At 49.7% G+C, this 26,498-nt stretch overlaps 2 protein-coding genes and 1 long non-coding RNA gene across 4 annotated transcripts; 2 read left to right on the plus strand and 1 right to left on the minus strand.

Annotated features, from left to right (window-relative positions):
- Window positions 1-1,349: 1,349 nt before the first annotated feature.
- On the minus strand, window positions 1,350-18,853 carry LOC119134996. 2 transcript variants are annotated; one of them, XR_005100472.1, is made up of 3 exons: window positions 18,721-18,853; window positions 1,584-1,669; window positions 1,350-1,459 (listed from the first exon to the last, which is right to left on the minus strand). It is a non-coding gene; the product is annotated as an uncharacterized LOC119134996 (long non-coding RNA). The 2 variants fall into 2 exon arrangements; XR_005100473.1 differs by lacking the exon at window positions 18,721-18,853 and adding an exon at window positions 6,326-6,511.
- Window positions 14,456-18,726, plus strand: LOC119134911 (cytochrome P450 26C1). Its single transcript, XM_037272150.1, has 6 exons — window positions 14,456-15,079; window positions 15,218-15,442; window positions 15,939-16,214; window positions 16,555-16,710; window positions 16,970-17,260; window positions 17,873-18,726. Exons 1-6 carry the CDS (start codon window positions 14,873-14,875, stop codon window positions 18,218-18,220), a joined length of 1,503 nt encoding a protein of 500 aa, XP_037128045.1. The 5' UTR covers window positions 14,456-14,872; the 3' UTR covers window positions 18,221-18,726.
- A 4,187-nt stretch (window positions 18,854-23,040) lies between the features above and the next one.
- On the plus strand, window positions 23,041-25,350 carry LOC119134927 (protein phosphatase 1 regulatory subunit 3C-B-like). The gene is made up of 2 exons (XM_037272185.1): window positions 23,041-23,487; window positions 24,144-25,350. Exons 1-2 carry the CDS (start codon window positions 23,474-23,476, stop codon window positions 25,099-25,101), a joined length of 972 nt encoding a protein of 323 aa, XP_037128080.1. The 5' UTR covers window positions 23,041-23,473; the 3' UTR covers window positions 25,102-25,350.
- The last annotated feature ends 1,148 nt before the right edge of the window (window positions 25,351-26,498 follow it).

A 26,498-nucleotide genomic window follows, 5' to 3' on the forward strand; every position in this document is an offset into this window, starting at 1 on the left:
TGGCCGACCAAACGTTGCAGGAAACGGGCTGTTGCTTGGCAGGAACAGATCAGAAGAAACCTTTGCTTAAGTCCAGGAACAGATCAGAAGAAACCTCTGCTTAAGTCCAAGCCCTTTATGCATGGGACTTTGCTTTCCAAGTTGTGAACACAACACAATCTCGTCACAGTTTCTGGAGCGCACCCTCGAGATCAGACCGCCTTGTTGTAGGGTGAAGAGAAATCAAGGAAGCACTGCCTGTTAGTTCCACAATGTTACACAACCTCAGCCTCAAATTCCAACTCATTTGGCAGAAGAAGGCCACTCTCGACCAAAGACTTGTACCGGAGGGGAATTAAGGCGTAGAACATTTCAGCCACAGCTAAACACAGTCACATCCTGACTGAATGAAATGTGACGTTGAAAAGTTCTCACGAGGTCGCCACTTGGCCGTCCATCCTCTCGGCCTTCAAGAGTTGGCAGGCGGGTGGAGGTGGGGGGGCTTGGGCATCACTTATAAAAGGTATATTCGGATAAGCTGGCGCGCGGTGGGGGTCACGCCGTGTCCTTTGTCAGAACAGATTGTCATGACCTAATGAGCGCTCGGTGGGAAAGTCCTGCTCGGACCCCCTTGGTTCTCTCTGCCTTTGCACCTGCGCCCCTGTAGGGCCCCCCGGTGCGGCCCGTGCGTGGTGCCCCCGCCCCTTCGACCTCAGTGTTTGTATTGAAGGCAGGAAGCGGGCGAGTGTTTAATGAGCATCCAAACAAAGCCGGCCAACATAGAGCTCATTGAGGTGATCGGGGAGGGACCACTGCTCAATTGGGTCATGGGTGTGATTGTTTGACAGAACGGCCAGGCCAGGACCAAGACGGGACCGGGCCGCAGGAGTGGGCAAAGTTCAAAAATCCCCTCGGCCTCATCGACAAGTTTGTCACAGAATCTGTTGGCGGCGCCTGTCAGGAGCCATTAGCGGCCATGAAAGGCCTCGTCGATCAAAGGGGGCCGCCCGAGGCTGCGGCGCTGCGCATTTAATGGCAATTTACAGCCTTTTGTTCTGGAGCCTTCAGTGGGCATGATCTCATTACAAGGGTGAACAGTTAGCGCTTGGACACCGGCCAGCCCATTTGCCGCCTTTGCCGGGCCCTCGCTGCGACCCGCCGCGTGGAAGCCCTCATAGCGCACCTGTGCCGCTGCATTCGGGGCTCGGGGTGTCCGGGCTCATTAATTGGAAGGCGCGGCAGCCTTTGACCCCAATGATGCCAGGCGACGGCGCAAACGGGACAAAGCAATTGGCTGTCGGCCTCTCCACTCAAACATGCCAACATGGGTGTAACCGTGAAAAAAAAATAACCGTGAGCAAAACACCTCTTTATTCTTCTGCCTCTTTCTTTGCCCCTCTTCTTTTCTTCTCTCCTCTTCGTCATCACTGAATTTGTTGTTCACGTCACGCAGAGTCCAAAACTGGCAACAGCTCAGATCCTACACACAACCCTCAAACTCACAGCAGAAGAAATGGTTTCTTGTGCTAGCAACTAGTGTGAAGCAATTGAGCTATAGTATTTTACTTGGAATAAAAAGGATGTCACATTGACACTGAGCTTACTTGGTCGTTGTAGAGCAGTGGTAGGAGAGTCCAGTCCTCGGGAGCCGCTTTCCAGTCTGTTTTCCAGGTCTCCCTCCTTCACACACCTGATTCAAATGATCAGAGTCGTCATCAAGCAGTTGCAAAACTTTTTCATTTTGGAACTGAGCCACATTCAAATTTGTAGTTTCAAACTGATGACACTTTGACTTACCTCAGATCAGTTTTCATCAACATTAAACGATTGATGTGCACGATTGCGTTAGGGGCACGTGTGCGTTTTGTCATGCTGCGTATGTGATTTTCCTGTGTCATGTTGTGTGTGTGCGTGCATCAAGTTGCATCATGCATGTGTGTCTGAGAGAGTTAGCATGCTCACAGGTGCATTCCTTGTCCATTGTGCGTGCGCTGACGCCGGCGTTTGCGCCTTTTCGGTGACCCCCTCCCTTCATTTTCCCGGTGACATGTGCTGACGTTGGAATGACGAAAGTTGCGATGATCTGATTTGTCCGGCGTGCGGCCGGGCGTGAAATAGGCTTGTGGTGCCGCGCCGCCGTTTGTGTACTCGCTGAACCCAAGCTAACGAGGCGTCCGTGTTCATTAGCGGACAATTGAAAGCGTGAACACAATTGACCTTGTGTGTGACCTTGTATGTGTCCTTCCTCACCAGCGAGCTGTCACGGCCTGCGTCTAAATGGAGGCAATTAGCCGCGCATCTCGCCCTCAAGCTGAGCTGTTGAGGCGGCGACAAGACATGGCCTAATCCAGGGGTCGGGAACCTTTTTGGCGGACAGAGCCATACATGCCCATTTTTTACAGATAATTTCCCGTGAGAGCCATACCATTTAAAAAAAAACAATAGGCTAGATACAATTAAATGCATATATTTTAATTAAGACCAATGATTTTTTGAGTGTACTAATGTATTCTTTTGAATAACATCACCAAAAGAGCCATATCTGGCTGGTGAGCCATAGGTTCCCGACGCCTGGCCTAATCAGACCTCTGCCCCCTCCCTCCTAACTGGCATAATTGGATCCGGACTCTCCTAAATCCCCCTGCCACAGACCCTCAAGTTCAGAAATCGAGCAAAACGTGAAGACAAATCCAAACAACAGTTACACAATAGCTAACAATAAAGCACACATGCCCAAAGCAGAACACGCACGCTCACATGCATTGCACACCGTCCTAAGCCCTAGCGCAGGGGTGGCCAACCCGCTGCTCGAGAGCCGCATGCGGCTCTTTGCCTGGTTTCATGCGGCTCTTTTACGTTCATATCAACATTTGTGTTTATTTTTTGTGTGTGTTCGCTTCGCTTGAGTTCGATATGGTATTTTGGTCAAACGCGCATGTGCATGAGATGAAATCCCGCAAAGGAGGAGGGACAAACCCATTCGAGGAGTGTCAATTTCGCTCTCAAAATGGCAAGGAAAAAATGCTCAGCTAAAGGGATATATGAAGATGAACATGGGACGTTTTTAACAGAGTGGGAAAGTTTATATTTTTTTGTTGAACGCAATGGCAAGCCATTCTGCCTGATATGTTGGACGTCATTAGTGCATTTAAAAGCTTCAAATCTTCAGCGCCACTTCAGCTCACTTCATGCTAATATCGATAAGGACTTTCCAAAAGGGACTGAATTTCGCAAGCGCAAGTTGGACACTTTGAAAAGTCAGGCAGAAAAACAAGTACTGTTTTAAAAAAAAATTACGAAGCACTCAGAGACTGTCACGCTTGCATTGTTTCAACTGGCTTGGAACATTGCACGGGCTAAAAAGCCCGTTCGTTAAAAAATGGGAGTTTGTTAAAAAATGCCTCAGTGACATTGAAATCTTGTCTCCTGAAAATGACAAACTAAAACGAATGGTCTGTCTGTTACAAAAAACGCTATTGTAAATTATTATGTTTTTGTTTGTGGACTTTGTTGAACTGAGAGTTTGTCTGTGTGAGACAATGCAGACAATGTTCATTGTTGAAAATGTGGTCTTTGGTCTGTGGTCTTAGTACTGTAGGAGTCAATTTCTGTCATTATCATGATAATGTCACACAATAAATTTGACTGATCAGAGGGGGGTGTGTGTGTGCGTGTGTATGCGTGTGTGCGTGTGTGTGTGTGTGTGTGTGTGTGTGTGTGTGTGTGTGTGTGTGTGTGTGTGTGTGTGTGTGTGTGTGTGTGTAAGGGGAAGGGATGGGGTGATGTTCATGTGTAGTCATGTGTATGATGTGGCTCTTTGCGGTAACACAGTAAAGAATGTGGCTCTTAGTCTCTGCCTGTTTGGCCACCCCTGCCCTAGCGGAAGGACCTTCCAAAGAGAGGGAGTGGCGACAGAAAAGGCTCCGTCCCCTCTGAGCCTTCACTTAGTCCTCGCAACCTCCAGGAGCGTAAGCGACCGCAAGCAAACATGCTGACAACGTTGAGGAATGTAGCCTAGCAAGTGTCGATGGAGGATGCTAACATACTAACAATGCCAACACCAAGTGTTGGCTTTGCAAGTGCATCCAAAACTTAAGCAATCCTTTTCTCGTATCTGTGGTTGGATTCTCTTAGTTTGGATACTTTTACATGTGTGAACCACAATAACAGCAATGTTGACTTCACTCTCTCACACACACACACACACACACGCACACACACACACACACACACACACGCACACACACACACAACAAGAGCAACAAGGACACGAAGGCAAATATGAGCAAGATGAAGAGCACATTGAAGAGTGAGCTGATGTGCGTGCGCGCGTGTGCATTTGATGGCATGGTGCTAATGCTAATGGTCTGACCGCGCGCTCACCCGCAAACAAAATGACAAAGAATAACACACAGAGCTCCATTCTTCTTTCATTCTTTTTCATTCTTCTTCTGCTTCTGCACCAATGAGGAACGCGGCCGACGGTAAAGTGGCGCCCGGCGGCAGATTAGCGGAATGGGGGGGGGGGGGGGGGATTCGGGGAGGGGGGTAGGGGTCGCACATGGCTACGATAGGAAACCAAGCGGAGGCGGCCACTCGGTCAGACTGACGGAATGCTCAATGCGCCCGCTTTTCTGATGACCGACGAGTGCCGGCAAAGTTTCCCAAAGTTACAGATCGTTCGTTGGCGTAAGAGTCAATAACCCAATCAAATTCAATCAGGCTCTGATGATTAAAGATGAGAACAAAACTGTCAAGAGAGTGATGGACGGTTGGATATAGAATGTCAAAAGGCACAAGAGGAATAGCGGTCATGGTTAGTGTGAGATGCAGCCAAAGAAAAAGCCAAGAGTGGAATTCAAGAAATGAGATCCATTTAAACGTTTGGAATGACAGGAGTTGAATTGTTGCTGGACACTTGCGTGGCAGCCATGCACGGCGCTGGAGACGGCTGACGGCCAATTTGATGAAATCAGTAAAAATGTGACTTGGATTGAAAAACTGCAGTTTTGAAAACTTTCAATAGGCCAGTTCTTTCACAGCTGTGCGTCAACTGCAGGTGACATAAAGACAAAGATGAATGTTACGGAAAATGTTTAAGGGCTCCTGTTGGCCTTTCCATGGGGCGAACGGGAAGCAGTCCGAACAGAGGGGTCGGATCTTTGGTTGCCACGGCGACAGACTGACTCCAGACACTTGCTGTTGCCGCGTTTGTGTTTGCGCTTAAAGCTTGTGTGTGTGTTCTCGTGATCTGTCAGTGGGCTCTCCTTGGCCAAGGTCCAGAGGGATTGACCTCTGACCCCAGCAGCGCTCCTAAGCAGCGAGTGTTGACAGGAGGCTGAAGAAGAAAATCCTTTGCCGAGACGTCTTTGCTGACGTGCCATTTGATTTTTTTGGGGCATGAGAGACACAGCACCCGTCACATTTGAATCACGTGCGACCGAAAATGAAGCACAAGTCCTTTTTTATTTTTTATTCCAGCGGCGCTCGAGGCTGAGAAGGCGCCGCCTTTTTGAGCGCAAGGACGCTCTAAGCGGCCGCCGCCGCATTCTCGGGAGCATTAGCGGCACATTTGTTGCAGCACCAAATGTGCAATGGGAGCAAGAAGAAGGCCTAAAGGGGAGCGGCGCTCTGCCGCGTGTGCACATGTGGCAACACACCGTTTGCACGTTTCAGGCTCTGCCACACAACTTGGCCGCCGTCTGTGTCTGCGGACCGGACATGTGTCACTGGCAAGACTCAACGTAGGGCTGAGTGCGTCCTCGTGTGTGTGTGTGTGTGTGTGATGATGATGATGATGATGTGTGTGCGTGCGTGTGTGTGTGTGCGTGTGTGAGCGAATATATTTTTGCACTGCATGCGTTGGAATGCAAAAAGGTACAAACTCCTTTTTTGTTGACATGTCACAACAACCGCCGTGTTGTAACATTCATCTGTGTCTTTATGTCACCTAATCACGTGAGCCCAAACTGATGGCACGCAATTCTTACGTTTCTCTCTACTTGTGCAAATCGACAAAGATGCCATCTCATCTCTATTGTGCTGCGTGCTTCTATTTTCAAGGTCTCCATGAACGTAGAACCGAGGCCCGGTCCTGCTTTGACGTCACAATCTGTCTCTGCAATAATTTCCCATTTGTCATTGACGCCTCCCCCAACACACACACACACACACACACACACACACACACACACACACACACACACACACACACACACACACACACACACACACACACACACACACACACACACACACACACACACACACACACACACACACACACACGCATACATCCAGCTGCAGCGTGAAAACGCACATGTAGGGTGGCGGCAGGCAGCATGACCTTGCCCAACAACCCGCTGGCTTCCCGCCGCACGCTTGACCGGAGGGCGCCGCTGGCTGCTAATCCCGTTAAAGAGGAAAGAGAGCATTACGCCGCTTGAGCGCTCTAACCTGCAGGCCGCCGCTCGGCTTCTCCACCGCTGGACCGCGGGAGGTGTCGCTGCAGGAAAACAGGAACAAGATGTTCTTAAGTGTTTCTTGCTAAACATTGATGATGTCATTGCCTCAGTCTTGTACGCTAGATGAGCTGACACACTGGCATGACTCAAACTGAGTGGCTAAAATTGAGTGATGAATAAATTGACAAAATAATTGACAAAATTATTATTTCATTTTGTGCCTTTTAGCAGTTTTTCGAAAAGTCAGCAAATATATTGTATATATAAGTGATTCGGCCGGTCGAAAAATAATCTAGCAACTAAAGTGGCATCAAGGCACAGCGCAAACGACTTTCTCGAGAAGGGCGTGTCCTCAGGCAGCTGCGCTATTTGCTGAGAAATGTCACCAGTGGGGTTAGGGCCCCCTACTGGTGTTTTTTTTGTTGGATGATTGACAGCGTCGGAAACCCAACTGGCAATGAAGTGCCAGTCACACGCACATGCACACACAATGCAAAGAGTTGACATTGTGTGTGTGTTGTCATGCATGAGTTCCTACAATGAGAAGAAAAGAATGATGGACAGGAGCCGCGGGGAGTGAGGGGGCGTGGCTAGCTTTGATTGACACGCGGGCATATCTGCAAACTGGGAGGGGGCGGCGCTTTGCCGTTCGGCAAAATTATTCCGAAGTCAAAGGCTTGCCTTCCGGCGACGTTTGCTGACGAGGACAAGCCCGAGGCCCGATGGACGCGTTGCCATTCAAACATTTGGGCGGTCGCTGAGTCCAAATGACCATGATCTCACAACGTCAAATGATTGCAGTCAGGGAAAAACGGTGGCGATTCGGATTTTTGCGAATGCTGACGAGGTGCGCGGCTCCTACACGCACTATCCTGACATACGCCCGTTAACGCCGCACAAGACGAGAGCTCCAATTCACGCAAGTTCCATGTACACAGCGCACTGCCGCTTAAGGCTGGATAGAACGAAGAACGCGTAAGACATTGACATGCAGTTGAGGAGCTTGGAAAAGGCTGCAAGCTTCCTCCAACGTCTTGCAAATCCGCAATGCAGTTGAAATTGCCTAAAGAAATGATACCTCTCAAAACATTGCTTGTCACAGGCTTGAGGGGAAAGGAAGTCACGAGGACACACCCTCGGGAGTGCATGTGTGCGAGCGAGCGAGCGAGCGGTGGGGGCGTGGCACAGATAAGTCACGGTGGCAGGTTGCTTCCGGGCGCATACAATGGCGTACGAGACGGCGAGTGACACGCGGAGCCGCTGAGCCCGTGCCAAGCTTTCGTTTTTCCAAAGAAAAAGCTCCGTTTGCCCCGCCACCAGATCAGTTTTGCCGACTGAAATGCTAATCATCTGTTACAGCCTGAAAGTAAAATTTCACAGAGAAAACTGGCAGTGATAGTCTTCGAGCTTTACCAACTGCACGCAAGGCGAGTTCTGGCAGTATTTGGCAAAAACACAGAATCCTTCTTGTAGCAAGCACACCACTGCATGGCTGGAGCGATCACACGGCACGCAGGCGCTACAGCGAAAGCAGGAACTGCCGAGGCCGGGCAGAGCCACGCCAGCGAGCAAGGCGGGCGAGCAAGCAAAGCGAGCAACCAAAGCGGCGGCCGCAGTTCCTTCTTTGTGCGTTGCTAGCTAGAAATGAGCTCTGGGATTCTTTAACTTGCTCATTGTTCAAGACAAATGTTTGGTTGGCCACACGGCCCAATGGGATCAAAGTATTGCACGTAATCATCCCTCCTTTCCCGAGTAGATGGCGAACAAACCGATCTGGCTCTTGAGAAAAACATGGTGCCACACCACCAAATGAGCTTTTGCAATACTGCGGATCAATGACACTCTCTGCCATCTAGTGGAAGAAATTCTCATTGCTTTGCCCAGCGCCACATGTCGCTGGCATGGACGGATCCACTAGGAGAGATTGGAGCATTTACAGCACACCAGGACTTCAGTCAAACCGAGCCTGCGTGTATGTGAATATGCTCACACACACACACACACACACACACACACACACACACACACACACACACACACACACACACACACACACACACACACACACACACACGCGCGTGCACACATTAATAACATCAGCCAAATATAGTCATGACTTTCCTCAAAACATAAACAGCAAACACAATTTATCCCACAACACTCTGTTTGTGTGTGCAGAACAGGTGGTCCATGAACGGGAGACGCTTCCTTCCCTGAGAGGACGATTCCTCTCTGCTTTGTTTACTCCTGCTTTAACGTAAACATCTCTAAATGCGCTCAGGTGGTCACCCAGGGCTCATTTCCTCATGTCCCCGAGGCGCTCGTGTGTCAGAGTGTAACAAAGACGGCCAGTCCATTGCATTGCCACAACACGCACACTCACACACACAAAGTCAACAATGTTGAGCGCCTTCAAGTGGAATCTATGCCCTTTCACCAAAAGCCGCATTTTGGTCCCGCACGGACCGACGGATAAGTCATCAGTGGAATACGTGAGTGCCAAAAATCAGCACTCAGCTGATCAGCTCAATAGCCATCAGTTGTGGTTTCTTCATTCCTGTCTTGAAGAGATGCGGCCGTAGTTGCGGCACGAGGTCGCCATCCAGCTTGACGCTTTGGTGCGAGGGCTTCAGAGGAGCCAGATCCAAACGGATCGTCAGCGCCTCCCCGGCACGGGTTACGACCCCGAGCCGCTGCCCCCCACGGATAAGGAAGTGGACACCCCTGAGCACTGCAGCGGTGCAACTCGGACGTTATGGTGATCTACTAGTGCATGTGCTGGGCCCGGTCCGGTCGCGTTACCGCTGTCGTCGCTCAGCCCAGTATTTTACTAGCAAGGTTCGGTCGGGTCCGTCCAAGCAGCCGTATCGGACAAATGAAAGAAGAGCGGAATCGTCAAGCCGCACGACGGAGACGAGGACGTCATAAGCATTTCAATCAATCGAGGTGTCGCCGGCACTCCTCACTTCTAATCTGGCCGGTGGTCTGGAACGTCCTCCTCGCCGTGTATCGTATCCCCGGAGCGGGCCACTCGTGCCTTTCTCCTGCTGCGTGGAATTTGCAGCTTCCGTAATGGATTCCGCTGGCGCTTCCGTTCAAAACTGCCGAGCGCTCCCCTGGCTAACTGGAAGTCGGATGGGTCAAGAGGCGCTGAGGATGGTGTTGAAAGATTCCCACATCCTTTTAAGACCCAGCCCGCAAAATGACCCACCCAGATTGAGAAAACACCAAGCAAACGACCTAAGTTGATTTAAGTTGGATTCTGTACTTCCTCAATTTCACTCCAACTTGTTTGGAATGAACGAACGGGTAAGATGTCAACACATTCAAATAAGAACAAATTTGGACCATTTGGAAACTGTCATGGTAAAAAACACACGGCATCGGGTTTTGGGGCAACAAAACAGCAAAATAACATAGGGCACAAAACTCGAATTGGAAAGTCAAACTCACGGTGGCCAAAAAGACTCGGGTTTCTTCCCGCTGAAATGCCAAGCGCGGAATCACTGGCAGTGGGCTGTGTGTTGTTCATCTTTATACTGACCAAGCGTTGTCTGTTTGAACCCTCGAACTTTATTTACATGCTGCGTCAAGTCATTAATAGCCGAAGTCTCTCTACTTGGTTCTGTATTTCTCACTTAATAACATTGCTGAAGACAATACAGTGGTACCTCTACTTACAAGCTTAATTGGTTCCATGATCAGGTTTGTGAGTAGAAACGTTTGTAAGCAGAAGCAATGCTTCCCATAGGAATCAATGTAAAAGCAAATAATACAGGCCGGACTATCCAAAAAGTCACACTTTTTGCCCTATTACTCTGCGTAAAACACACAGAAAACCAAAACAAGTTTTATTTTTGCTTTTTCCAACCTTTATAGCAAAATATAAATGTCGCTTTATTCTTGACCTCCCAACTTTTCTGGGGGAGGTGGGAACCTGTTCTAATTTCCTACACTTGCTAAAATTACCCCTGAGAAGACACAGAAAAAGTCAGGCTAATAAATTACTGTATTGTTCCACGTACTCTTTGCAATGTGCTCACATACTCGGAATTGCTTTTTGGTGTAATTACTGAGTTTTCGACTATGTGAGTGGTCACTGAACGCACCTCGTGCACAACGCGAGTTAGAACATAAAAAAAGGGTTAGGGTTAGGGACCTAGCATCTAAAGATGGAAATTGACAAACACAAAAGTGTGTTCTTCATGTTTTCATTGAAAACAAGCTGGTTTCGCCTTTCACTCAATGCTTGCGTGCTCCTGCAGCAGGGGATACCTATAGTTTGGCACAACACCGAGCTCGACATACGCATGCATTTGCCATGCTCCTTTATAATAATAATAATAATAATTCATTAAATTTGTATAGCGCTTTTCAAACACCCAAAGACGCTTACAGGTAACAAGGCAAAGACATACATGAGGGGAGGGGGACGGGGAGGAAACAATCGGATGATTTTGAATTTCACAATGATATCTTAGGAGACATACTCAACTACGCTACTTGGTTTTGCACTGCTAATGCACTGAGACCTACAGGGAGTGGGAGAGCAAAGGAGTCAAGACGGGGCGGAGGGGCGGGGGTCTGGTGCGTCAGTTCGGAAGTTGAAAATTGGTTAGCGAGGCTCCGATTCGTATCTCGAAAAGTTTGTAAGTAGAGGTACCACTGTAGAAACCTCTGCTGGTCACATAAGGTATTACATCTTACCACATATCACAACTGGCCGTCGCGCGAGTCTTATCGGGCGACTCGAGTGAGTTTGTGTTAGAATAGGCCTCTTTGGCACATGTGATTAGCTAGGTAGCTTGAGCTATGACGTTATATCGCTGTAACCCTTATCTTGCTTCATTAGCTTTCTCTTCTCTATGACACTCTTTGCACATATGTAGAAGTCGCTCTCAGTTAAGACTACAAGGTCACACATTATCACACAGGCTAGGCCAGGGGTGGGCAAACTTTTTGACTCGCGGGCCGAACTGGGTTCTAAATTTGGACCGTAGGGCCGAACCAGGAGCAGATGGACGTAGTGTTTGTGTGAAGTAATTTAAGCGACCTGTAAAGGTCATTGCATAAAAGATTTTGGCCTTTAGTAGGTAGTAAAGCATGGATATTCCAAACACGTTTTTTGACAACAAATGCATTTATTAACAGCATTAAAAAAAAAATCACTAAAAAACTGCTATCAGTGATTCTCATAAAATACGACACTATTATTATGAACAACAGTCTCCATCACTTCAGTGCCTGCAGGTCAGATTAATGAAAAATGTTTATCTTATGAGATCACATCAAACAGCAAACATTCTGACCAAATATATCATCTTGAAGAATCGGTGAAAGCATACATCCAAATAAAGTAATCAAAACGGCAACACGGTGAGGGGTATCTGAACATCAGAGCAGAGTTTTAACTCACAAACACCTGGTAACAGAGGTGAGGAAACGGGAAACACTTCCTTAAAGTAAGCCTTAAGAACTTTACAGGTTAAGATTAGTCGCAAACAGGTGGTGCATCAATGTCCTTGAGCATCCTGCATTGTTTGAAAATGAGAATGGTCGCTAGTTTCAATCCCTGCTATGTGTACAAATCATATTCAAAATGCATTTTTTTACAACAAACTTGAGAGCCTCCCCTTCATTTTCAGTGGGAACAGTGTTGTTGGTCTCCCTTTTTTGCTAGTGCATCATAGTCTGGAGTAAAATTTGTTGTGGCAATTCTTAGGAGAGATCCGTTTACCTCGATCTGTGACGGGTTGATGTGGCTGAACGTCACGTCGCGTACGTCGAGCCAAATTGGCCACTCTTTTAACATTCGGCACTCACTTCTTTTCTTCGGGCCACTCATTTTAATGGAAGGATTCCAGGGGAAGGTTTGTGGGTGGCTTTAGCGTAAAACTGTATCTGAAAGCTCAGCGAGCGAATTACAAGAATGCTGTCGTCACAGCCCACGCTCTAAATTCGGGACTGATACAAATAGAGCGCGAGTGCGCCATGTCCGTACTACTGAGTACGTACGTACACGCACTTGTGAGTGTGCACCGAGCTTTCTGACACGGCTTCCGGTAGTAAATGCGCAGGCGAGCGGTTCCCCATCTACTGGGGAAACGCAGTCATTGCAGGCAAAATGACAAAAAAAAAAGTTTAATAATACAATTAATTCAGGGTTGGCGGGCCGGATTAAACGGTCCCGTGGGCCGGATGTGGCCCGCGGGCCGTAGTTTGCCCATCCCTGGGCTAGGCAGAGTTCTCTCCTTGCGGCCCAGAGCAGTATAAGACCAGAAACCTTGGCGCTGGGAGTTAGACCTTCTTCTGCATCTCGCAGAAAAGGCTCCACAGCTGTGCATCGATCATTCTGGCATACATTAAATAGTTAAACTGTGAAGGCGGCCTCTTGGTAATTACTGTTAGCATAGTGAGCATTAAAGATAAAGAACTGGGAACGAACCTAACATTTGACACTTAAAGCGTCGCTTTGCCAGAAGCACTTTCGGGCGGGGCGGGCAGGGCGGACGAGCACCTCGCCTGGTGGACGCCGTCGCCATCGGGTTGCCACCGCTTGCTTGCCTCTCCGGCCGCCACGTTCGCACTTGCATGCGCCCGACGCCAGTGATGTGCAAAGCGCCCCCGCTGGCCAGGAGGTGAATCTATTCTGACCGAGGGAATGACGTTGGAGCCACCAAACTGGAGCACTCCAGGACGAGACGTGTAACTTTCGCAGGATGGCACTCAAGTCAAAGCAAAAAGTGCGGCACAGCGCAAGGAGCAGCGCAACCCATTTGTCTGGGACATTTCCATTAAGTATTAAAAAAAAAAAAAATCGGTGCTACTTTTCCTCATGAGAAAAGATGACGTGGCTTCCTTTCATTTCAACTTTTGTGTTCGCATGATGAATTCAATGGAAATGTCAAGGCGAGGTCGTGTGTGTGTGCTCGACACTGCCTGCGCGGATCATCCTGTGTGTACATTTCAACACTTTCTACTCACACACAGTGCGTATAGCTGACAGGTCAAAGGTCACCCTCTGATCTGTTTGTGTGATGTCAACCAGGTGCGCTTGAGTCCATCCTTTGAGACCTCAAACTGGTACTGGGAAGGAGAGAGAGAGAGAGAGAGAGAGAGAGAGAGAGAGAGAGAGAGAGAGAGAGAGAGAGAATGCACATTTTTATCCCGTAAATGCTAATCAACTGAAGTGTTTTGTGACTTCCGACCGCGGCATCATAATGATGACGTGCTAGGATCCCAATAATGCCGTCCGTCAACTGAACAACTATTTGATTCCTGTCTGTTCTGCTCTCTCTCTTTTCCTCACGCCGTTGGCTGGCCGCTGCGCGTGCACACCGCCTGCTTAACATAACGCCATTGACGTCACTGCGAAGGTGGGTCGGCAATAAAAAGGCGCACCGTCCGTCACCTCGCTTCAACTTCACACTCGACTTCAGCAAGCAGGTGAGCGCTCACACTCGCACGCACGCTCATACGCACGCGCGCTCAGCCATGGTGGTGGTGGTTTGACACCCGCGATCGGGATGTGCTTGTGCGGTGACCGACAAGACAGCGCAGGCCGGCCGGAAAGTGTTTGGAATAATTGACTGCGGGGCGTCGCGCATCCATCCCCTTCCTGCGTACGAGCCCGCGTGCGCACATGTAGTCTTGCCGCCTGGCGGCCGCCGCAGGAAGGCCGATGAGCTCCAACTTGCTTTCTCTTTCCTGCAAGTCACAATGGACGCATCGTCGGACCTGTCAGTTATCTACTGCTGCGATTGCCTCTGCTGCCCATGCACCTTCGACTGAAAACGCGCGGGCGTGTACTTTGCACTGCCCAAAACGCCTCGTTTTGGCTGTCGGCCTGCGCAGATGACAAAAAAAGCTTTTCTGCTTTTCTTCGAGATACACTGAACAAATCATTGCGATTTGGTTCGTGTCTCCGGTATAGCGAGACGGAAACGCGTCAACGACGGAACTAGTCGGTCGCTGCTTGGATTTGAATTTTTTTTTGGGGGGGGGGGGGGGGGCATATATCAAGAAAACTCGCGTTCAACTTCTTAAATACTCAAAAAAACGCGTTTAATTTTTTTTTGGGTTATATTTTTAAGTTGTGTTTAAAGGACGTAGAAAGTCTCTAAAATGTACACGCGCGCGCACGCGGTCACACAATTCTGTGGTAGCGAAGAGGGAGTCAAGAATGGAGGAATGATTCCAAACGCACCGCATTTTTTGATCACTACAACATACAGTATAGTCAAACTGAGAACAAAAAAGAAAAAAATCCACAGTGTCAGATCTTTACAGTTGGTTGCCATGCGTGCGCGCAGGCGCGTGGGAACTCCCGACCGGCTCAGAGAAGAGAGAGAAGAGACGAGCTGTGTGGTGCGTGTGCGTGCGTGCGCGCGGATGCTTTCCCGTGCGCGTGGTGGCAAGACGGGGCGGACATGTTCCGGAATTGGCACTTGGCTGACGTGCAGGCGGTGACGGGTGCCCTAATGTGGCTACTGTGCGCGCTGCTGACGCTGGCGCTGACTCGCCTACTGTGGAATTTCCGATGGAGGCTGACCAGGGACCCAAGAAACCCGCTGCCCCTGCCCCAAGGCTCCATGGGCTGGCCTCTGGTCGGGGAGACCCTGCACTGGCTCGTTGAGGTGAGTGTGCGTGCATGCGTATTTGGGGTAGCCCCGAGATGTTTGCAAGTTGGGAAGGCTGCCATTTTTACAGAAAGCAAGAAAAGCAGAAGTCGCTAATTTGGGGAAAAGTCTGACGGGCGGCCTGTCCACATGCAGGGCTCCGACTTCCACGTGTGTCGCAGGCGGCGTCACGGCAACGTGTTCAAGACGCACCTCCTGGGCAAGCCCGTCATCCGGGTGACGGGCGCAGAAAACATCCGCAAGATCTTGATGGGCGAGCACAGCCTGGTGCACACGCAATGGCCGCGAAGCACGCGCATCATCCTGGGACCTAACACGCTCGTCAACTCCACCGGCGACGCCCACAAGAGCAAGAGGAAGGTACGTATACAGCCGCTTTGCCATGGGGGGGGCGTTCGCAAGCTCAGCTCAAGTCACATCACATGCATCATGACTTGGCTTCAGCAAGTCGTCCCAATCAATTTGTGACCTCACAGGTCCAATGGCTTGGCCACTGGTCCAGTCGCCTCAGGCGTATACCCTGAGGGGGACCCCTTGCAACGTGTTAGCAAATTGAGACCTCAAGCATCCAGATGACCCAAATGTCACCAACAGGTTGTGTGACGTCAGTAAGGGAGGCAGCGAGTGACACTTGTGCCTATGTGTGCAACCCGTTGCAAAGCTGCTACTGACGGTGGAGACCTCCAAGGTCACGTCTTGTGACCTATGTCTTCTTGCATGTTTGACTCTGCAGTCTGCGACCGGCTGACTCAGCGCTCAAAACTCTTCTCAATTGCCTCAGAAGCATGAAAGCAACCAGATCCAATCCTTTTCGCGACCTGTTAAGGCGCCACCATGACTCGGTGTCCATGTCCAGGTGCTGGCTAAGGTGTTCAGCAGAGGCGCTCTGGAGTCCTACTTGCCGCGCCTGCAGGCGCTGGTGCGCCGCCAAGTGGGCGAGTGGTGTGCGCGGCCTGATGCTGTGGACGTGTATGCCGCCGCCAAGTCATTGACCTTCCGCATCGCTGTAAGTGTCCTGCTGGGTCTGCAGCTGGATGAGGAGCAAGTGCTCTACCTGGGCGCCGTCTTTGAGCAGCTGATGGACAATCTCTTCTCGCTCCCTGTGGACGTGCCGCTCAGCGGCCTTCGAAAGGTCCGCCGCTCGCAACATGCATGCCTGAGTCTCCTTCCTCCTTTCCAAATGAATGCTTTTTCTGACGATCAACAGGACTGAGTTGGAGTTAAATCAAGCGAACATCGATTTAACAGGGCACCTGGGCGAGGGGTTGATTTATATGACAGTTTCAAGTACTTTTCCTTCCCAGACAGATTGTTTTGTCCTTTTTTCGTGGCCTAAACGTCACGCGCAGCTGCCCACTCGAGCCACCATCTTCGTGTGCTCGGGTTTGGCTTCTTCCTTCCTCCCGAGTTCCCTTCAAGCGTGTCCAGCGTTGACTTGCTGCGCACCTCACCGGTCTTCTTGTTCTTCGCAGGGGATCAAAGCCCGAGAGATTTTACACGCCCACATGGAGGATATCATCGCTGAGAAGATGGAGCAGCAGCAGCCCCGCGAACATCTGGACGCCTTTGACTTCATGTTGGCCAGTGCCAAGGAGCACGGCCACAACCTCAGTATTCAGGAGCTCAAGGTACGGGTGTCACGTTTGCACTGGTGCTTTGCTATAAGACGCCACCGTGTGGCTGGCGTGAGCACTGCAGCGAGTGCACATGGCGGCTGAGAGCTTCTTAAGAATTGTTTGTACGACTTGAATGGTGACTTAAAACAGCCCGCAACCTCAGATCCTTCGGTGAGGGCCTTCTCTAGAAATGAAGATGTAAGAGCCTTCAATACAAAGATAGAAGCAGTGGAGGAAGTTTTTCAATGTCGCAAACTGGCTGACCTTGCAGGAAACTGCGGTGGAGTTGATCTTCGCCGCTCACTATACCACGGCCAGCGCGTCGACGTCCCTCCTGCTGCAGCTCCTCAGCCACCCGACGGCCGTGCGACGCCTGCAAGCCGAGCTAGACTCTGAAGGCCTCACAAGCCTCACAGACGTTGGTGGATGTCCTCGGGCTAACTTGAGCCTGGACAAGCTGAGCCGGCTGCGCTACTTGGATTGTGTCATCAAAGAGGTTCTTCGCTTCCTGCCGCCAGTTTCCGGAGGGTACCGGACCGCCCTGCGGACTTTTGAGTTGGACGTAAGTAAACTTCCAGCTACCCATGACAGCAAAACTACACAGTGAACCTAAGTTTGCCAGCAGCCACGTGTTGGTATGCCGATTGCCGCCTTCGCCTCGTCCTTAATTGCCCCCAACTGGCACAGGAGGTTTTGTGAAGATGAAAACAATTTCAGAGGAAGACTATTGTGGTCTATTGGTGCTGCACTTTCTCAAACATCACTGTGTCTGTTCACTCAAGCTTACCTCTGAAAGCTTAAAGCCACGAGGCCTGAGAATTGGGCTGGGGGTTAGAAAAAGCTGCAGGGTCAAAAGCACAAGTTCCCTCACACATGTGCAATGACTTTGTTTCTGCGGCCGTCGTGTTACTTTTTTATCAGAATTGGCCGCTCCTCTGCAATTGTTGAATCGGGCGGGCGTGGATGTGCGTTGGGATGCGCCGTGCTCTTTCAGACTGCAGGTTTTATCATGCAATGCAGATATCATGCAAAATCATTACGATGCGTTTTTTTGTTTCCTTTTTGCGCGTCTTTTGGCACAATCATTGCAGCTGTAACAAGGCGCTAACTAAAGTCAAAGGTTAAACATTCCTAACCAGTCACACGGGTTCTGCGTACGTCTTTGTGCTCTCAGGGCTACCAGGTCCCCAAAGGCTGGAGCATCATGTACAGCATCAGGGACACGCACGAGACCGCCGGCGTCTTCCAAGCTCCGGAACTCTTTGATCCGGATCGCTTTGGGCCGGACCGCGAGGAGAACCGCTTGTCCCGCTTCAGCTACGTGCCCTTTGGCGGCGGTGTGCGCAGCTGCGTGGGCAAAGAGCTGGCCCAGATGGTCCTCAAGACGCTGGCTGTGGAGCTGGTGGCCACATGCAAGTGGACCCTGGCCACCCGGGACTTGCCCAAAATGCAGACCGTGCCCATTGTGCACCCCGTCGACGGGCTGCACGTGCGCTTCACACAAAACCAGCGGCTTGGTTAGAAAAGACGGGATGGCGCTCGGTCGGTCCTCCCACGCTCGTGTCGGTGGCCGAGTTCCACTTTTACACTTGGGCCTTCTCAGACTCTGAAGACTCTCGTGCGGAACACATTCAAAAGCTGAGGCCGACATGCGGCGCCACCTGATACAGACGCAGTCGTTCCTGCTAAAGCACACCGGAACCCGATGAAGATCTAGCTGGTACTGACATTAACTTCCAATTCGGAGTGCGGCATAACGCGGAGCGATGGCGGCATCAGCTGGCCGGCCCGGCACTGGCACAAGCACGCACGCGCGGACACACACGCACACACTTTAGTGTCCCATAAAGCAAGCTGTGAGGAACATTGCGCTCTCGCACAACGTTGTTGCAGTGTGCTATGCCATATGTTGTCCTTGAGTTGCGTTCATTGATCGTACGGCGTTGCTTGTCCACATAAAGTTGTGTTAAAAAATGCCAACTTGGTGAATCACATCAAATAAAAATGAATGGAAGTTTTTACCTTCAACTTGTCTGTCCACGGTGGTTACTTTGTTTCAGTGAACCCTCAGTTCAGAAAGGAAGAATTGCTTGTCAATGCTTGATGTCTGATGTCTCCTGTCTCACTTGTCAGCTTACTTGTGGTAGTTACTGTCTTAACCGTACTTACGTGACTTCCGTTTAGGCGCACTGACTTTCAAAACAAGACAGCAGATTCACGCCCCCACAGTCCCATAGTGTATTTTACATTTGCAAAAGTAATAAAATGTGAATAGAAATTTTGTGTGTTGCAGCAGGGAAACGTCTGAAACCTCCAGAAAAGCGGCCCTCGAGGACATGGACGGAAGGGGCGGGGCTGTCGAAAGCAGGTGGAGACCAAAACATAACGAGCACACAGGAGGTACAGAAAATGACCAGATTAGTGATGTGCATTCCAGTTCTTTTAGGTGAACTGAATCTTTAGAATCGGTTCACTCAAAAGATCCGTTCAAATGAATCGTTCAAGGACCCCCCCCCACACACACACACACACACACAATGATACGGCTTTTTTTTTTTTTTTATATCCAGTGGAAACAACCCATACACATCAAACAATACAACTACCCCACCCCCCCAATTATTTTATATATATAATAATAATTGGCTCGGGGTAATTAACACATTTCTTTCTATAATACAACACTTAAACACTGATCCGTTGGCAACAGTCTCTCACCCGGTCGTGAACGGGAAGTTGCGTCACTGACTCGTTCGTGAACGGGAAATTACGTCACTGACTCGAAAGTCCCTCCTCCATCTAACGCTCGCTGGCGCTGCTGATGGTCGTTCGCGAAGATTCACGAGTGAGTGACAGACAGCATTGCCTCTAGGCCAGTGGTCCCCAACCACCGGGCCGCGGACCGGTACCGGTCCGTGGGTCACTTGGTACCGGGCCGCGGAGCCGCACAGGAAAAAAAAGAATTAAATTTTTTTTTTTTTTATTTATTTATTTATTTTCATTGACGATCAATTCATTCAGGTTAAGACGCTCGTCCCGGTCACGTGACATGTTTCCCCAGTCGAGCCCGCAAAGCTAGCAAAAATGAGTAAGAATTTATTTTGAAAAATACAAAAATTTTGGCGAATCTCTCCCAATTACATCTGTCGGTGCATCTGAAAAATAAGGACTCTTGACACAGGGCGCTCGTCTCGGTCACGTGACATGTCACCACAGTCAAGCCCGCGAGGCAAGCAAAAATGAGCAAGAAACAGAGAAGTTTGGAAAGCTTCTTCGGAAAGGGAAAAACGTCCAATAAGGACACTGAAGAAGAAGAGGCTACGACTTCTAAGAAAAGGAAAGCTGCATTTAAAAGAACATTTCTGGAGTCCTACTTAAAATATGGATTTATCGCCACAGGTGACTCTGACGCGCCAAGTGCACTCCGCATATGTGGCGAAAGGCTAGCTAACGAGGCAATGAAGCCTTCAAACCTGCTTCGGCACATGGAGACCAAGCATCCTGCATTTAAAGACAAACCTTAACCACTTCGGGTGTCATTGTCTCCGATTACGCCTAGATGGGAACGGCTCATTTCTGAGAAAAGAGCTCGGTGCTCCCACTAATTCAACGTTTTATTTTTATGTGGTTTATATTTGGTTTTATGCCAGTCGTATCATTTTATTTCATCATATTTATATATATAAATATTTAAATAATAAATATATAATTATATTTATTTATATAAAGGCCGGTCCGCGAAAATATTTCTGACACGTAACCGGTCCGTGGTGCAAAAAAGGTTGGGGACCACTGCTCTAGGCCATTGCACACTTTATGCCGACATTGATGTTTTAATTTTGTATTTGTTGGATTGTAGTTGATGGTGTTATTATATTGAATGTGTTTGTGTTTGAATAAAAGGTTGAAAAAAAAAAACGTTATGCCGACATTTGTTAATTTTGGGGACACCAACTCATATAACAACGTAAAACACATACATATTGTCATATAAAGCAGTTAACCAAATGTCTGATTTTTATGTTTTGATTGGCGAATATAGAAACAAGGAATAAAACACCAGACAAATTAAAACATACATGTTTATTAAAATAATAATAATAATAATAAAAGTACATCTCAAACCAGCAATCTAATGTGAAACTGCAGTCGCTATATTGAATAACAACATTTAGGCATATATATGCATACACGTTATTTAAAACCTACTATAAGTAAATCGTAAATCTACATTCTGGCTTACATAATTCACGCCAGGAGACGCAACATATTCACTGACTGATCCGTTGATGCACAGGAAGGCAGTTCACTCATTGACTCGTTCGCGAACGGGAAAGCCACTGATCCGTTCTCACGGTGAACTGGAAATGCGAATCACTCAGTGAGTGATTCACTCACTGAGTGATTCGTTCACTCACAGATTCGTTCGTTGGTGAACGGGAAATGCAATTCACGACTCGTTCGTGAAGGGGAAGTTACGTCATTTTCTTCTTCGTTTTGTTTTACGGCGAGGTGGCACCAGCTTCAATGGGCATTACCGACACCTACTGGTTGAAGTTGTATGGCGGCTGTGGCTCAGGCAGTAGAGTGGGTCGTTTAGTAACCGGAGGGTTGGCAGTTCGATCCCAGCTCTGTCACAGTCACATGTCGTTGTGTCCTTGGGCAAGACACTTCACACACCTTGCCTCCAGGTCGCCATTGTAAATAAGAAAGTGTTCTCAATTGGCTTACCTGGTAAAACGTTGGGGGAAAAAAAGAAAAAAGAAAAAAACGAAGTGATTCGTTCACTCTCGTTCACTGAAAAGATGCGTTCGTTTTGAACGGATCGTTCACTCACTTGCCAACACTTGACCAGATCAACATCCATCCATCCATTATCTGTACCGCTTGTCCCCACGGGTGTCGCAGGCGTGCCTATCCCAGCAGTCATCGGGCAGTAGGTGGGGGACACCCTGAACTGGTTGATAGCCAATCGCAGGGCACACAGAGACGAACAACCATTCGCACTCGCACTCTGCTCCATATATGTGATCAAACGCTTAAACGAGGCGATTTGAGGCAACAAAATGTCTCCCAACAATGGTGGGCGACGTATGCAGTCATGCCAGTAGGGGGCGCAAGTATGCCACGCGAGTTGAGGAATCTTGTCTGTTTTTTGTTGTTGCAAACTTTATGTAGCAGAAACACAGCATACAAACGTTCAAGTTTTGTTTTGTAGGATGAACATATAAAACAGATCAAGGCACACATTCGAAAAAGCAACACAAAACTTTAGATTCAAAAACAGTTACAATTTGGTTGAAGGACACACCAAAGAACAACGAACGCGTACTTTTCTTGTTGGAAACGAGCCAAAACACGGACGTACACAAAAAAAAAAAAAATAGAAGTGGAGATGAATTAGAAATCTTGTCTGAGTTTGACTTGGACGTGGACGACGTGAGACTCAAGCCCGCACTGTGTCTGCTGCGTGTCCACGGCGTTCGAAGGCGTAACAACAAAGTCACCATTGGTTATTCGGCGTGTTCACGTGACCCTTCTCATGTTGGGACGCCGCTGAGGTCAGACGCCCCACTCCTTTCAAGGAGGCCATGATGCGAAGGTTCAGCCTGTTGGTCAATCCTCCGATGGTCTGAAGTTGTTTTATCTTCGTTTTTATCACTCACTTAACATTTACAGTCATTTCACCGTGCCGGTGACCTCGTTGAGGCCGCGCTTGTCGTGAGGCAACCATGAAAATCTCGACTTTACACCCCAGGCCGATTGCACCAAAACGGTGGGTGTGAGAAAGCTCAACATAAGTGAAAACGAGACGAAGGGTGAATGAGTGAATTTGCGTACGTTTGTTGACCTGAAGTGAACCCTCTTTGCAGCCGGGGACGCACACACGCACACTATGTGAATTGTACTGCAGTTTGCGTCTCTGTTGGTATTGCACCCGCCTGCGTGTCTCCAAAATCAACAAGTGTCAGGACAACTTGAGCAAAATGGCCTCATCCACCACCATTGATTCTGTTTTTATTATCATGCGGGTTGAGAATTCACAAACCGTCCTTTCTCTCTGTATGTATTGAATCGAGAACGTCCTTTGAGTTAACGCGAGTGCAACGTCGGGACTGTGGTTTCTTAACATTCACAATGGGACACGTAGCAGGTGTGGAAATAATGTCTCACCCGTGCAGCTGAAATATTTTACATGCAGTTAATTCCTGTGTGAGGTTTGCATGTTCTCCCAGTGCCTGCGTGGGTTTCCACCAGGCCTTTCACTTTCCTCCCACATGCCAAAACATGCATGCTAGGCCGATTGAGCACTCCAAAATTACCCGTAGGTTTGATTGTGAGAGTGCGAGTGACAGAAATGGAAAAATGTTACTCGAACAGCTTCCACTACTGCGCTCTCGTCGTTCGACTTGCGCACTTCTGCTGCACTAGTGTACGCCACTGAGGCAGGAGAGTTGGCCGGCAGCTAGCACTAGCTGTCTTTGGCGCAGGCTATCTGGACGCCATCTTGCTCATGGAGCGAGCTGACATGGGACACGCCTCCTCCAAAGCCAGCACCGACCCTCATTGGCCCGCCGGCCCGCCCGCTCCGTCGCGATTGGCCGGTGCGGGGAGCATTCGACGCTAGAAAGACAGCTGAGCGGAACCGCTCACCACTCAGGCAAGTCACGCCCCAATGAGGAGGACGAAGAAGAACAAGACGAGGGACGGCAGCCAGGAAATGTTGTAGAAGCAGACTTTTGTTGGAGCGCTGGGATCTGAGCCTTTGTTTTCCATGAGTGCCGCCAGGTGAGAGCTGCAAAATGTCCTGCGCCAGTCGTCAGACTCGTCACGTCGCTTCCGCTTTCAGGGCCAAAGTTTGACAGCTGTCCCTCCCCCCTCACTTCTCGGTCTTTAGCAAAGCAACTTCTTTCAACTTCATGTCAAGTGAATTGCTGACTTTAGTACAGTGGGCGTGCCAAGCACGCAACGGCTGAACTACAAGTGTTTGTTATCTCGGACTCAGATTTGAACACGAGAAGGAATCAAATGAGTAAAAATTCCGTGTTATCTCAAAGTTTGAAAAGTTGTGGAGCATCCAGATGATGACAATCCACGAAGGGGGGGGGGGTAATGATTTTGCTTATTGAAAACAAAAGAATTTAAAAAAAACACTGGTCGAGGCAGCAGCATTTCGAAGGGCCGCGGTTGACAAATTCATTCAACTTTTGTTGGCCTGCTTGACAGATAATTGACACCGATTTGGGTTGTGTTTTTCTTTTCTTACCGCCTGTCAAACAAGATGAAAAAGTAATTTGACATTGACTTCAAGATGTCGGAGGATTGAAATGGACAACTTGCACTTGTGCCATTTCTCCTTTTGTCCAAAGCGACGTGACGATCATGAGTCGGTGTGGCGGCTTGGCTTGTAAGTGCGTTGCTCAGCCAGCACTCTCTTCCTGCAGACTTCTGCCGTCTTTCAGTCCGTCGGCGATGCCCGGCCCAGTCATGCCCATGGATGCGGCCATGCGGTTCTACGTGGGCCACTCTTCTCCCCCTCTCAGGGGCTTCCTGAGCTCCTACGAGGCTTCTCTCCACCGAACCAAGAGCCGAGGCCAGCGGGACCGGGCAGCCACCGCAACCGCCACGCTCAGGCCCTGCCTCAGTAGCCAGCAGCGGATGGCCTCGCACGAGGATAGCTGGAGCAGCAAAGGCCAGAAGAAGAAGGTGGTGTTCGCTGACTCCAAGGGAATGTCGCTCACCGCCGTGCGCATTTTCTCCAAGAATGAGGAGGAACGCGTCAGCGAGCTGCAGTTCGACATGAGCGACCTGGAGACCGCCGCCATGGAACTGAAGATCAACTCTGCGTGCAGCCTGGCACTGGACTTTAAGCAGCCCTCAGCAGACTACCTGGACTTCCGGAACCGTCTGATCCGGAACTCTGTCTGCTTGGAGAACTGCTCGCTGCAGGACCGTTCGCTCACCGGCACAGTCAAGGTGCGCAACGCCGGCTTTGAGAAGTCGGTGCGCTTGCGGGTGACCTTTGACTCGTGGACCAGCTTTGTGGAGGTGGACTGCACCTTCATGAACAACGTCTACGGCGCCCACGACACCGACACCTTTGCCTTTGTTCTGGACCTTCCTGCCGACATCCCCCCGCAGAATCGAGTGGAGTTCTGCGTCCGCTTCGAAGTCAGAGATCGGACCTTCTGGGACAATAACGATGGCAAGAACTACGTCGTCAAGCACGCGGGCTGGACCGGCAGCGTGTCCTCGCTGCCTCCCACCGAGCTCACAAAACCAAGCAGCATCAAGATGCCGGTGCAGGATCTGGAGCTGTTGGAAAGCCCTCGCATGTGCAGCGGCTTCTTCCCGGGCTGGCAAAGCTGGAACCATGTGGACCCCGCCGTGCCCTACTGGTGACCGGCTGCTGCGCCGGCAGACGTTACATCCTTCATATTGAAGGGGAGCAAGAGAGCCGGATGTTTTTTTTGGGGGTGGGGGGTCACCTGCTGATGATGTCATTAGAGGGCGAGTGTTTCTTATTGCTTCACATGCTTGTGGTACTTGTGCAGCGGTCCCACACATCTTTGTGATTTGCACAAACTGTGTGTGTGTGTGTGTGTGTGTGTGTGTGTGTGTGTGTGTGTGTGTGTGTGTGTGTGTGTGTGCGTGCGTGCGTGCGTGCGTGCGTGCGTGCGTGCGTGCGTGCGTGCGTGCGTGCGTGTGTGCGTGCGCGCGCGCGCGCGCGCGTGCGAGGCTGCCAATCATGACTTTAATTTTCTTTTGGCAAAGGAACTCGTGCTGTTTGAAATAAAAGTTTGCGTGTCATTTCCGTGCTGGAGTGTTCCGCTCTCCATCCTTGGCCCATTCTCAAAACGGCAACGCCACCTTAAAGGGATAGTCAAGGTCAAACTTTGCAAGCGGAGCTGCCATCGGTCGTGACCTGAGAGCCGAGTGACCACAACGTCATTTTCCGTCGACAGCAAGCAACAAATTGATTCCCCGCGGCCGGATTTAGTCACACTAGTCAGACTGCCGTGTCCCGGCAAAGAACAGACTATTGTCAAGGAAATTTGGAGGTGGACTTTTCCTTTCAAGACATGAACGAGAGACCGGGCGGCCAGGGATCAAGTCAGACTGCGCACATTGTGAACAAGACCAAGGTGAGAAACTTAACTGAGTTTTGCCGTTGGGTGTAGGCGCAAGGCAGCCACACGACCACTCGCTCGCTTTGAAAGAAAAGCTGGCAGCTCCATTTTGGACACATCATCCAGACTGAGAAAAACCTCCAGCGGGATCAGCGCTTCCTGCTACATTTCTGACGACTCATGGCCGCAATAATACACGCAAGGGCTCAAAAAACTTGCGTGGCTTGTTATATCGCAGACATGTCAGATGCACAATAGGGTCACATGCGTGCGCACGCATCCACCCACACAAACACACACATGCGCGCACGCGCACACACACACAAGTCCAATGCTCAAAAACAAGCAGGTCTGGTGTTGCATGCAAACACGCGTGTATGTGTGTGAGAATTGTCAAAGGTCTGTCGAAACAGGGAACATGTCAAAACCATTTCTCCACCCTGATGTCGCACAAACGCGCAAAGGGCACTTGAGGACATGCGTGGAGAAAAAGATGATTGACACATCCAACGCACACGAGCGTGTTGTGAGCATGAGTGCCTGTGTTTGTGTACAAGTGCATGTGCAAGTTCCAGGGGGGTGTTGCAGGTTAAAGGGGTGGGTAAAAAAAGCCCGATCAGCCTGGCTGGCGCATACATACGACTCCATTTGATAATCGGCACCTCTGCC

This window comes from Syngnathus acus, chromosome 15 (assembly GCF_901709675.1).
Source record: "Syngnathus acus chromosome 15, fSynAcu1.2, whole genome shotgun sequence".
In the NCBI taxonomy this organism is placed as follows: Eukaryota; Metazoa; Chordata; class Actinopteri; order Syngnathiformes; family Syngnathidae; genus Syngnathus; species Syngnathus acus.

Coding starts and splice junctions, on each gene's coding strand:
- LOC119134911 (XM_037272150.1), top strand. CDS start 14,873: ATGTTCCGGAATTGGCACTTGGCTGACGTGCAGGCGGTGACGGGTGCC. Junction 15,443..15,938: donor CCCACAAGAGCAAGAGGAAG/GTACGTATACAG, acceptor GTCCATGTCCAG/GTGCTGGCTAAGGTGTTCAG. Junction 16,215..16,554: donor CGCTCAGCGGCCTTCGAAAG/GTCCGCCGCTCG, acceptor TGTTCTTCGCAG/GGGATCAAAGCCCGAGAGAT.